The sequence below is a fragment of the Malus sylvestris genome, chromosome 17, assembly GCF_916048215.2.
Source record: "Malus sylvestris chromosome 17, drMalSylv7.2, whole genome shotgun sequence".
Taxonomy (NCBI): Eukaryota; Viridiplantae; Streptophyta; class Magnoliopsida; order Rosales; family Rosaceae; genus Malus; species Malus sylvestris.
In genome coordinates, this window is record NC_062276.1 from 28,977,838 (window position 1) to 28,989,905 (window position 12,068).

Here is a 12,068-nt window from a genome sequence, read left to right on the forward strand (position 1 = left end):
ATGATAAGATAATTAAAATACAACCCTAAAAGTCGTTTAAATATTCTTAGCAAACCCTAACTCCAAATGAGAAAAAAAATTAACAAATAACAAAATATTAGAAATATTTAATCACGTTTTGGGCTAGTAAACGCTGGAATTTGGCCAATTTTTACTAGGCTTGTATCTTGTAGATCTCATCATTTTCTTTGAATCCATATGTAATGAGCTCAAAACTAATACATCAAACGAAAGTTACATTAATCCGAACAACCTAAAAAGTCAAAATATTCACTTCTAGAATATACTGGTAGCAAATAACCTTTTAACCCATCAATTACTAGGAAGCATGAGTTTGTCAAAAATAGTGATGAATTGCGCTCGGGGAGCTAAAGTGGGACCGAGAGCAGCATAACTCGTTAGTATTCGGCTTGGCACGGCAGGAATCGGCTTCGAATCACCAGGTAAGAAAAAATGTCGTCCTATTTGCCAGAAAAATTGAAAAGACTTTCGTTTTCACTTAGATCTTACAAGAGAGGGCTAGGAAGAGAGGTTCTTTGAGTTTTTGTGAATCCCCGAATCCCATGCTCTCGCTTCCGTACGCGTGCTTCTTATATGAATTATCAATTATTCAATCACTTTTCTTAATTAAATGTCGTCTTCTTCTTTTAATTTTCTTGTACATAAAATAATAGAAATTTTGTCATGTGTCATAAAGTGATCAACTTATTACAATATCGAGCAACCCCATCATATATGTATTCCACCAAAATATGTTTGCAAGTGAAATAATTGTCTATTCAACACAGATGCATCCCTTTTCAGAAAAGGAATGTTAATTGAATATATCTAATACCACGATGCGATATTGAAATGTAGTTAATTGTATAAACATGTAGTAAGTGCCTTACTTTTTAAACTGATGGAGATAATAATTTGTACCAATTATTTTGTCTGAAAATTAATGGGATGATGAAGATGATGTTTTCTTTTAACATGGATGAAAAAAGATGATTTTTTGGCTATCACACCTCTCATCTCTTTATCATTTATTTTCTAAAATCTACACACACAAAAAGTTATATAAAAAGGTGCGAAATCCCAATCGAAATCTCTAAAAAGTAGTGATTATTGTAGTTAATATTATTTAGCAATGTGATTGTGTAAATTTAAAAGTAGAATTCAAATAGGATTTGGGGGATGAACCTCTTTATGACTTGTATTACTTTTGAGGCAAGTAAAGAACACTTGATTAGTATAAATAAAGGCATAAAGCTACAAGAGAGCAGGTGCAATTCATAAAGTTTTCTCTTTCTCTCTCTTGATGTCTCTCTCCTACCCTCAACCTCTAAAATTTCCTTCAACAATAATCACATTTTTTTTAACAAACGATATTATCTACATTAAGTTGAAAGAGGAGGGTGGGCTAGTAATAATATGGTTCAAATTCATGTTTTGCGAGAATGGAACCTAAACACTTACAAGTGAAGAAGTATATCACTAGACCGTAGTGCTAAGTGTCAGTAACCACTTAATAGTAGGAATAAAATGATTAGGATTTAGGAGGGAACAATTATCAATTTTAATAAAGGCCCAAATTATGTACAACAATTAGGAGGAAGTAAGGAATCATTCTTCTTCCTTTTCTTTTCTTTTGGTAAAGGGAAAGAACCCTCAACTTCAATCCTTATTTTCTTTTTCTTTTTTTAAGTTAGACCAAAGATTTCTCCAATGAAGAACAAAGCATCTACCAACTCCAGCACATTGCCTTAATAATTAACAGTCTTTCACTTTCGTTCCTAAATTGGTTTTATTGTATTCTATACTTCTCCAACTTTCTTTTAATGTCTCATTTGTCTCCTTATCATCACTTTGGTTTGTTCACGTGACGTGCACCTCATCAAGATTTGAGGGGCAAAAATGTTAATATAAGGCCATGTATACTTCACGAATAAGAGTGTTGTTATGTCCATTCACTTATCGTATTTTCTCACTCAGTTATTAGTGTAAATGTTTATGATAAATACATACAAAGTGAGCAGCAAAAAAAAAAATGGGTGAGCGTTGGTAATGACACTCACGAACAATCTTAAACATTATATAAGACTGTTAGGGGAGTAACGATCTGAGGTTTTTCAGAGTGATGCTTGAAATGGATTCCAACAATGAATTTACCCTTTACCAAAAAATAAATAAATAAAATAAAAAACTAAAGACAGCTTGATTAAGGAGATTAAAAGAGAGCAATATATATAGTACTCAAACCAATCGAACCCTCACACAACATTTTTGTTTAAAACAAAAAATATTATTGTTTTCCGTCACACAATTTCATTTGTTTGTTGCTTAAGGATCCCTTTTAGTCTTAGACTATAAACCTTAAAACTTATAAATCTTATTCACCAAATGCCAATGTGACTAAATGCAATGTCAAATAAAAATACATTTACACGTGACATTATATAATTAACACGAAACCACATAAGTATTTATTATATAGTGAGCAAGTAGGTGATGAGAAGACCGGGTCTGATAATATTCCGAAATACCTCCCGCTTTGCAGACGGTCGAAAAACCTCGAAACCTTGCGCCATTCCTTTTGCATGTCCATGATCACAACGGTGTGCCAAACTGTTGGTGCACTGTGCAGAAATCTTGAATTCCCCAACAGCCTCAAGTGCCACTGATTTGCTTCCCGCTGCAGAAAACTTCAACTGTTTTTCTTTACCCCCGGCGTATGTAAAACGATCTTCCTCCTTAACCAACTTCCCACCGTAACACAGCAGCGTCGAAGTTCCATCCCTTTCTGTTGAACAATGGCATTTAACAACAAACGTTTCAAGCCACTCTGAAACTTGTCGCCAATTTGGGAATTCAAGGTCTACCATACTACATTTCTAAATGCTATATTTACACAAATTCAAAGGTCCAAAACTGCAGATTTTTCAATGAGTTCAACTAAAAAATTATGAAAATAAATCATTCTCAAAAATAGATAATGGGTAAAGCATAATGTAGTAGAATGCAACAACAAATCTTAATCTATAGGTTCGCCCGTGGCAGAGCTTACGATTTGGACGGTTACACTCCGTCCGTCACTCCTGCGGAAGAGAGGTTTCCGTTTTGAGTGTTTTGTTTTGGTTGAGTGTTTTGTTTTGGTATAAAATGAAGGAGGAGATAGTTTCTTCAATTAAATGTTATATGGTGTTTTGAAATCTGTGTCAGAGGGTTTCGTTGGGTGTCGTTAGGACGTAGTTACGTTTTTTTCTTCTTTCTAATTAGTGAAAGATAATATGAAATTTTCACAAACAAATTTGATCAAGAGAGCAATGTTTTAACTTTGGATGCGATCCTTAATCATCACTGTTTTTACTGAAATTTTATTGATTTTCAATTTTATCAAAATCCCTTTAACTTTGTATACCTTAGCATATTAAATTCCATATTAATTTTTCTTATAGAAGTTACAAATTATGAAATTTGTAAATCCCCATTTTATGGGATATCCTTTCTTCTTCTTTCTTTTATTGGAAATATGGGATATTATTTAAGACCCACAACTTGTGGGATATAAAAACTCAAAAAATTAATCTCACATCTATATATAGTTCTCAATGTCAAAAAATATATCCACCATACACATTCTCCATGTCAAAAAAATGCACCAATCTTATTTTTGTTCAAAAAAATCTACACAATCTCAATGTCGAAAGGAAAAAATGTTAAGTATCCACAAAAATATACTTCGACCTGATTTAGGGTACATATCAAAATTTAAAATTTTGGGTATAATAAATGATTAAAAAAGTTTAAAAGTATGGATAGAAAAAGATATTAAGTATATGAGGACAAATTAAAACTAAAAAAAAAAACTGATACAGATTAAAATATAGTTGTAAATTTAGGTACAAATTTAAAAGTAAAATATTTGATACAGAATTTAGCTATAAATACTATAAATATACCAATTGTAACGTAAATAATTTTTAATTATAAAACTTAAATATGCTGCATATAAATTTATTATTATTCAAATCATGACGTGAATAGAAACTAAAGAATTTTAATAAAAAAAAACTAGCATTTGCCTACACACAAATGTGTAAGAACACATTTTTTTAGAAAATGAGAGGGAGAGAGGGAGAACGTGGGGGAGTAGAAGGTTTTTTTTTTTTGGTTTTTTTTTTTTTTTTAATATTGGAGGTATTTTTAGATGAGATTTCAATAAAAATAGTAAAATTTGGACATGTGAAATTACATTATTGCCCATCATTTTTTTTTTGTGATAGAAGACTAATTTGTCTTTTCACCCTCTTTTGGTTGACAAAGAGAGTTTTATTAATTAGTAAAGATTAATAAAAAAAATTAATTAATGAAATAGAAAAATAAAGGATGACGATTAGAATCAAATTTTTCATTTTAAATTGTGATCAAAACTTCAACCATTGTACTGCTGCTAATTGCCCTACTTTTATCCGTTGCGTTGGTGAGATTGAAGTTGAACAGGACAAACCTGTTCAGTAGAAATATTAAAATTCAAGAAAAGCAGTGAAATCAGGTACTCAGATCTACACGCACAACACAACTCAGCAGCAAACAGCTTGATACCAACACTGCAACCACACCACCCCACACCACACCACCCCATACCGCCCCACACACCCACACACCCACCTCCCTCTCTCTCTCTCTCTCTCTCTCTCTCTCTCTCTCTCCATTCCATTGAAAAATTTTCCAATTTTCCATTTTTCCATTTTTGACTATTGTTTTCTTGGTTGAACATGTTAGCTCTAATATCTCTACCATATTCCCCACATGCCCTCAAACCTTCCCCCACGCTTGCTGCATAAACTTCCCTATTCTCCTTTTCCACTTAAATATATATCAGGACACCAATGTACATTTTTTAGCAAGAGAAGGATCTGGGTGTTCACATCTGGGTTCTGAGGATAATAATCTCATCTGGGCACCAATAAATTTCGTAATTTTATTGAAATTTAGCCAAAAGGGTGTCCTGAAATCCTTCAAATCCGCCGAAATTTTGGGGCTTTTTATGATCTTGGGTTCCTCTGCAGAGAAGAAGAAAATGGTAGTGGCAGGAAATGCCCTGTTCTACCCGATTATCGGATTCGCATCGTGTGTGGCCTTCATCTACATGTCTTTCGGTAACTTGGGGTCGAATTTTGGCAACCAAACGAAATTGAGTTTTGTGGGGAGGAATGGGACTCAGTTCATGTTGGATGGCAAGGCATTTTACATTAATGGGTGGAATTCTTACTGGCTGATGGATAATAGTGTGGATGAGCATAGAAAGCCGAGGGTCCGGCAGATACTGCAAGCCGGTGCGAAAATGGGCCTCACCGTCTGCCGGACTTGGGCGTTTAATGACGGCGACTACAATGCCCTCCAGATTTCCCCTGGTCACTTCAATGAGCAAGTGTTCAAGGTAATATTAATAATCCATGTATATTAATCTTTTTTTCTTCGTATTGAAAGTGTTGATGTGCTGTTTTGTGGGAAGTGGGAACCTTTGGATTAGGATTTCATTGAACATAAATTTAGAGACTTTGTTTACTGCGATCGAGTTCTAACCTATCTCTGCGTACTTGATTGGGTGGTGCAATTTGGGGGCTTACATAAGTGGTGATCCTGTTTTGCCATATCTATACATGAATGTATTATCAGTAAGGTTTGCTACTAAAGTAGTAAATTTACGGTTCGGTGTAACGAAAGTAGTAAAATTACGGTTCCATATCTAGTTATTTTTCGACATTCCTTATGTTATCTTAAGAAGACCATTAGTTAGCGATATTTCTCCGTATTTTGTTCTTTTTCATAACAGCTTGATCTGGTGGCAGGCTTTGGATCATGTCATTGTAGAAGCTAGACAACAGGGCATCAGGTTGCTTCTTTGCTTAGTTAATAACTTGCAAGCATATGGCGGGAAGACTCAGTATGTAAAGTGGGCATGGGAAGAAGGTGTTGGTTTGAGCGCTTCCAATGACTCATTTTTCTTCGATCCATCTATTCGCATTTATTTCAAGAACTACGTCAAGGTAATTTTGTTATGTTGCTTTACTTTCCAGGAACAAAAGGTTGCACTGCTCTTTGATTATACTTGGACAGCTCATAATCTTAATGGAAAACTGTTTATAGTAATGCCATTGATACATTTATTTATATTTTGAAATGAAGAAACAAAATTTGGTATGCGGTTAAACTTTGGGAGTCCTAACATTTCATAGGATACTTCAGTTCACCCAGAAGTATTTATGTTGCCATGAAGGTGAGGTATGCGGACAAAGTTTTGCTGCCAAGATGACGTACTAAACACTACTAGGTTTTACTTGCTGAACATTTGGTGACACATAACGACTAAGACTGCAAAACCTCATAATGTCCTGATCAATTGGAAAGATTGTACTAAATCTCCATTTGGATCTCATACAGAATCGTGTGGATAGAAGAACCTGAAATGTTTCATTCTTTGGCCTATCTAACTTTCTTATGCTTTCCTTTCCCCTGTTCCTACTAAGATACAAATGGAAGGATCTAACTGAGTGCCAGATTTTTTTACTCATGGTCACATGAAGTTGAGGAAAATTATGAATTTTAAAGCACCGAGCAACCATTAATAGGATTGTGGCGTTTAAGATCTATGAGATACATGTCAAATCTCTGGATTTTGGTAGCCATTTGTAAATATAATATTATGGAGGGCATGTTTAACTGTTGTGGATTCTAAAGTGTTTGAATGTTATGAGTTAAATGATTTTGTACCTTTGGTATCCTGAATAGGTCATTACTTTTCCTTCAGTGAATTGTGTCTCTACAATAACAGAAACCGCAAGAATCTTTGTTTTAATCAATTTTGGTGTTATGAAGATTTATAGGTTTATAGCCAATTCTAATTCATTTCCTTTTTTTTTTTCCTCCAGACTCTCCTAACAAGGAAGAATACTCTCAATGGAATTCAGTATAGAAATGATCCTACCATTTTCGCGTGGGAATTAATAAACGAACCTCGTTGCATAACTGATGCTTCAGGTGACACTCTCCAAGTATGTTTTCAACTATCGATACTGCCTTCTTACAATTATGAATATTAATTTTAAATTAAAGAAGATTTGAGTATTATTAATTTTAAATTAAATTAATAGCCATAACTAAAACTAATAAAATGGCTATAACTAACCATTTTACAATAATTTAATTAAATATATCTATTTATTATCATTTTTTAAACCGAATTTGGTATGTGTAAAACGAACCTCGTTGGGGGTGGGGTGGGGTGGGATGTGGTGGGATGGTGAGGGGGAGGGGGGCTCAGTAACCTCTGCTATTATAACATGAATTAATTGTATATTATAATGTTGCAGGATTGGATAGAAGAAATGTCAGCTTTTGTGAAAGCAATTGACAAGAACCATCTACTGACTGTGGGCCTTGAAGGGTTTTATGGTCCTAAAAGCCCTAAAAGGTTAACTGTGAATCCAGAAATGTGGGCATCCAGACTTGGCTCAGATTTTATTCGCAACTCCAAGATCCCCAATATTGATTTTGCCTCTGTTCATATCTACCCTGACCATTGGTAAGCTTTTGCATGTTTATTTACATCGCATGAAATTTCTCAAGTCGATATGAGGGACGTCACATCTTGCCAACCTGTTAGAAATCTTACGAATGCATGCACGGTCCCTGTCTATTAAGTACATAATCAGATATGGATACTTGAGGATATATAGATGTATCTTACCTAACTGAGTAAACGATGGAGATGCATATACCTAACTGGGGTCTTATCATAAAGGCTCAATTGAGCAAACAATCCATGCTAACCTTGGATCTAAGTCCACCTTTTTTAAATTCAAATCTTGAAAAAGGACCTTTATTGAATAAATGTAAACTAATTGTGATCCAATAGTTGACACGGATGTTTGTGCTCACCCATGAGTTTGACTATATATCAAATAAGGTTTATTATGTACCATTCTCTAAGTCTTTAATTTAGATATGAACGGGTGAGATGTACAGTGATACAACTCATCAATCATATTTTGAAACGGTATAAAAGAATGAACTGATTTAGTGGCCTATGAGAGAATAAACAACAACCAAGCCTTATCTCACTAAGTGGGGTTGGCTGTATGAATCCTAGAACGCCACTGCTCGGTTTTGCGCCAGCTCCAAGTACTCCATATCTTTTCTTATAGTCTTTTCCAAGTCTTCCTAGGAACTATGAGATAATAATTATAAATATAGGAACATGTTCATTTTATCCGTACTTCAAATTCAAATTATTGACCAGGTGGATTCGTGATTGAATGTGTGGTCAAGGTTACCATGATATCTCAAACTATTTGGCAAGAGTATTTTATGTAGTCTATTGTAGATTTTGTTCAGTGTTTAGTCATCTCATTTGCCCTATTTCATTTGATTCATTCTAGAATGTAATTCAGTCTTTTCTATCCTTTAGTTCAGCTCGTCCCCAACCTCATGTCTGTCATAATTTTGTGAAAGGATGTTTGCCCTTGTATATTCCTTATGGTACATCTAACCAGTACTCACTTCGTCCTCACTTTGTGGGTAGGTTCCATGATGAAGAATTTCACAATAACCTCAAATTTGTCTACAAGTGGATGCGTTCTCACATTGAAGACGGAGACAATGAACTGAACAAACCTGTCATGTTCACCGAATATGGGTTGTCAAACCAGAACAAGGACTTTGAACCATCTCAGCGTGTTAGGTTTTACAAAACTATTTTAGACGTGATATACAAATCTGCCAAGAAAAACCAGTCTGGAGCAGGTGCTTTAGCCTGGCAGTTTTTCGTTGGAGGAATGGACGAGTATAATGATGAGTTTGGGATAATTCCATGGGAAAGTCCGTCTGAGTATAAGATGATGATAGAACAATCGTGCAGGTTGGCTAGACTCAATGGACCAACTCAACACCAGCGAAATTTGAAAGACTTGTGTTCGCAAAGACAGTGAAATGCTTATTTTTGTCAGCAGAAAAATTTGTTTCCTTGGGGAGTTGGGGTTATATATTTACGGTTTGACAGTGTTTAAATGAGTTGTAGGAACTGCATTAGTTGTGATGTTCTCAAAGCTTTTCACGATGAAAGAGTACAGATTAACGGCCAAAAGAAGTCATTTGGAATTGTTGAATTAGGTTGCTTTGCTTGTAAGAAATGTTATCTGATACTTATAGCCAACCTGCATGATTGTTCTACTTCGTTTGATTTTTATTCACACCGCTTTCGTTCTGGTGGAATTTCGTCTTCATAACTTCAATTGATGCAAATTATACCTCATGTTATGCAATCACACGAAAATTATACGTTTCGTGGAAATTATTCCCATATGCCTATCTCACTCCTGACGTGACTTGTGTGTATACTGAACCGCTGTAACCGAAACTGAAGAGCATCTACTCATGCATACAACACATTTGGTACAATCTAATCTTATTTCTTCCTGACGAATGAATGCCACACATTCAAATGGACAGATTTCCAACTTAGAACTTGAAACGAGCATAAAGAAACTAATGATATTTCTTTACATATGTCGCCGGACTCGTACGCATTTGGTACAATCCGATCTTAGTTCTCCCCAACAAATGCGTATAACATATTTAGGTGGGCAGATTGCTGCCTTAGAACTTAAAACAAGCGTGAAGAAATTAACAACACTACTTCTTTGTGTATGTTCGCCGGATGCATAACCCGAATTTAATGGAATGAGAAGAGCAATAAATGGCTAAACATATAATTTCTGCAATCAACACCAATAAATAAATATTTATATAAAGCAGATTTTTCTTCATACATCTGAAAATGCAAAGAAACTACATCAACATTCAGCTACGTTTTGCCAATCTGGGCGAAGTCCTAGTGCCATTTACAATACCGGAGGCCTTCTCTTTGTTCTCCTTCCCCTTGCTGCTTTTACCCTTCAATTTCTTGTCCTTGAAACTCAGCTTATTCACCTCCTCTGCCACCTTCAACACGGTCTCCGCAGCCTCCTCTTCCTCCGATCTCCGGCTCCGAGTCCTCCTTGTGGACGCTCCCTCCGATCCGCCACTCAAACCCTTTGAGGGGCTCACGCTGTTATCTCTATCAGCCTCCAAAGCCACCTTATCAAACTCATCCACCAGCTTCTTCACAAGCCTCTTCCCCTTCACAACCTCTGCCTCCTGTTCCTCCTCATCGCTCTCACTGATCACATCCAAGAACCTCCGGCGTTTTGTCACGATCGGAGCCGGAGGGGGCGAATCAGAGGAAGCCCTCTTGCCGTTGGGCTGATTACGACCCGACCCATTTGCGGATTTCGCAAGCTTTTGCTTCTCATTCTCGATCTTCTCCCTCTGCGCGCGGAGTTTGCCGACGCTGCCTTCGATGCGGCCCTGTAGCCTGAGGCGCTTGAAGCTGAGACCGCCCATGGTCCAGTGGGCCTCGTTGGCCCACGAGAGAAAGGGGTCGAGGACGTCGGCAGGTGGGTCGACGCGGTGGTCGTTGAACTTGACATCGGTGTAGAAGCGGGGGCGGGGGAGGGTGTTTCCGAAGAACTTGGCGGGGCTAATTGTTTTGAGCTTCATCACCATGGCTGCTGAATGAAAAGGCTGAAACGTTGGTTCGATAATTTCGACAAACAGGTGGGGGGCAATAGGAAGAAGCGATATAATTAATGGATTTGGAGTTTTTCAGATTTGATAAGGGGGTTATAAAGAAGGTGGTGTGGCGGGAATTTTTGGGCGGCATAATTTTCGCGCTAAATATTTTCGAGGGTTTTAAGTTCTGATGTTATGGGAGGGAGCCAGATCTCCTAAATATTTTTGGCGCCATCATTTGGGCAAAATGCAGGGTTAGAGCCATCTCTAAATAAGATGTTGAAATGTTTAAATATTGTTAAGAGCGGCTTTTGAATTCGATACTAAATTAAATAAGATGTTGAAATGTTTAAATATTGTTAAGAGCGGCTTTTGAATTCGATACTAAATTAGGTTGCCCATTATATAATTTAAAAGATATATCAATGTACAAAAAAAAAAAAAATCAATTTCAAATCTTTTTGAATTAATTGCTAAATGCATTTTATTATTTTATTAAACATTTATTGTAATGGATTGAGTTAGTAAAAAATTTTAAATTTTTTAAAATTTAAAAAATTTAAAAACCAATTGATTTAATTTTTCTATAAATATCTTATCATTATTTTTTACCTTACACCATAATTTTATATTTTCTCAAATACTTTGGGTTGTAATTTCTTATTTAATGACACATGGTGCAACGAGACCGACTAAAAATTCTATCTGAAATTACAAATAAAAATATTTTTTATTATTTTATTGCCTATTGCTATGGCTATTCAATTTAGAGGTAGAGATGCAAAAAACAATTATTGTTCATTACAAGCAGTTACTATTCATTGGAAGGGATTTAATAAGCAATTGCCCTAGGGGCCCTTCCAACACAAGAAGTGCTCTTAAACATTATTAAAGTGCCGCATAGGTCATTCTGTTAAATAAAAAATTTATGTTCAAAATTTGACATCTCCAGAGAGATGCTCTTACCTTTTCCCTTTCTAGTTTTCTCAGTTATGGATTCAACAAGCTTTTTCCTACCATCTAAAATCAATTTTTTTTTCCTTGGATTATGAGTGCAAGACAATTAAGTTAATGCAAATAATAGAAGCCAATATATTATCTATCTCTACTAGTATAAAATCAAGCCTCTATTTTAATGAAACATGCTTGGACAAAAAAAAAACTAGGCAATAAGGAAAGGATAATAATTCCTAAGGGGATTTGTCAAAAACAAAATAAAAATAATCAAATTAAATACGAATGTGTAAAAATAAAACTGTATATAATAAAAGAAAATAAAGTTGGTGACACACAGCAAAGTGGTGCGAGCTGATCCAGTGGTATGCCCACCAATTGGAGAAATTTTTAGGTGTTCCCATCACCCCACATCATCATGGACACTTGGTGTACCCATCTAATCAGGAGATACCACGTTTTCCATTAAAGAATATTTCTGATTTAACTTTTAAGAAAATCAATTAAACAAACACTTT

At 35.4% G+C, this 12,068-nt stretch overlaps 2 protein-coding genes and 1 long non-coding RNA gene across 3 annotated transcripts; 1 reads left to right on the forward strand and 2 right to left on the reverse strand.

The window, feature by feature from the left end:
- Positions 1-2,350: 2,350 nt before the first annotated feature.
- LOC126612616 (uncharacterized) lies at positions 2,351-3,125 on the reverse strand. Its single transcript, XR_007619183.1, has 2 exons — positions 3,050-3,125; positions 2,351-2,785 (listed from the first exon to the last, which is right to left on the reverse strand). It is a non-coding gene; the product is annotated as an uncharacterized LOC126612616 (long non-coding RNA).
- A 1,426-nt stretch (positions 3,126-4,551) lies between these two features.
- Positions 4,552-9,216, forward strand: LOC126610976 (mannan endo-1,4-beta-mannosidase 2-like). The gene is made up of 5 exons (XM_050279159.1): positions 4,552-5,425; positions 5,838-6,035; positions 6,918-7,040; positions 7,359-7,570; positions 8,570-9,216. Exons 1-5 carry the CDS (start codon positions 5,033-5,035, stop codon positions 8,973-8,975), a joined length of 1,332 nt encoding a protein of 443 aa, XP_050135116.1. The 5' UTR covers positions 4,552-5,032; the 3' UTR covers positions 8,976-9,216.
- Positions 9,217-9,758: 542 nt separating this feature from the next.
- Positions 9,759-10,831, reverse strand: LOC126610979 (uncharacterized). Its single transcript, XM_050279162.1, has one exon. It carries the CDS (start codon positions 10,588-10,590, stop codon positions 9,847-9,849), a length of 744 nt encoding a protein of 247 aa, XP_050135119.1. The 5' UTR covers positions 10,591-10,831; the 3' UTR covers positions 9,759-9,846.
- Between the last annotated feature and the right edge of the window lie 1,237 nt (positions 10,832-12,068).

Coding starts and splice junctions, on each gene's coding strand:
- LOC126610979 (XM_050279162.1), bottom strand. CDS start 10,590: ATGGTGATGAAGCTCAAAACAATTAGCCCCGCCAAGTTCTTCGGAAAC.
- LOC126610976 (XM_050279159.1), top strand. CDS start 5,033: ATGATCTTGGGTTCCTCTGCAGAGAAGAAGAAAATGGTAGTGGCAGGA. Junction 7,041..7,358: donor CTTCAGGTGACACTCTCCAA/GTATGTTTTCAA, acceptor ATAATGTTGCAG/GATTGGATAGAAGAAATGTC. Junction 7,571..8,569: donor CATATCTACCCTGACCATTG/GTAAGCTTTTGC, acceptor CTTTGTGGGTAG/GTTCCATGATGAAGAATTTC.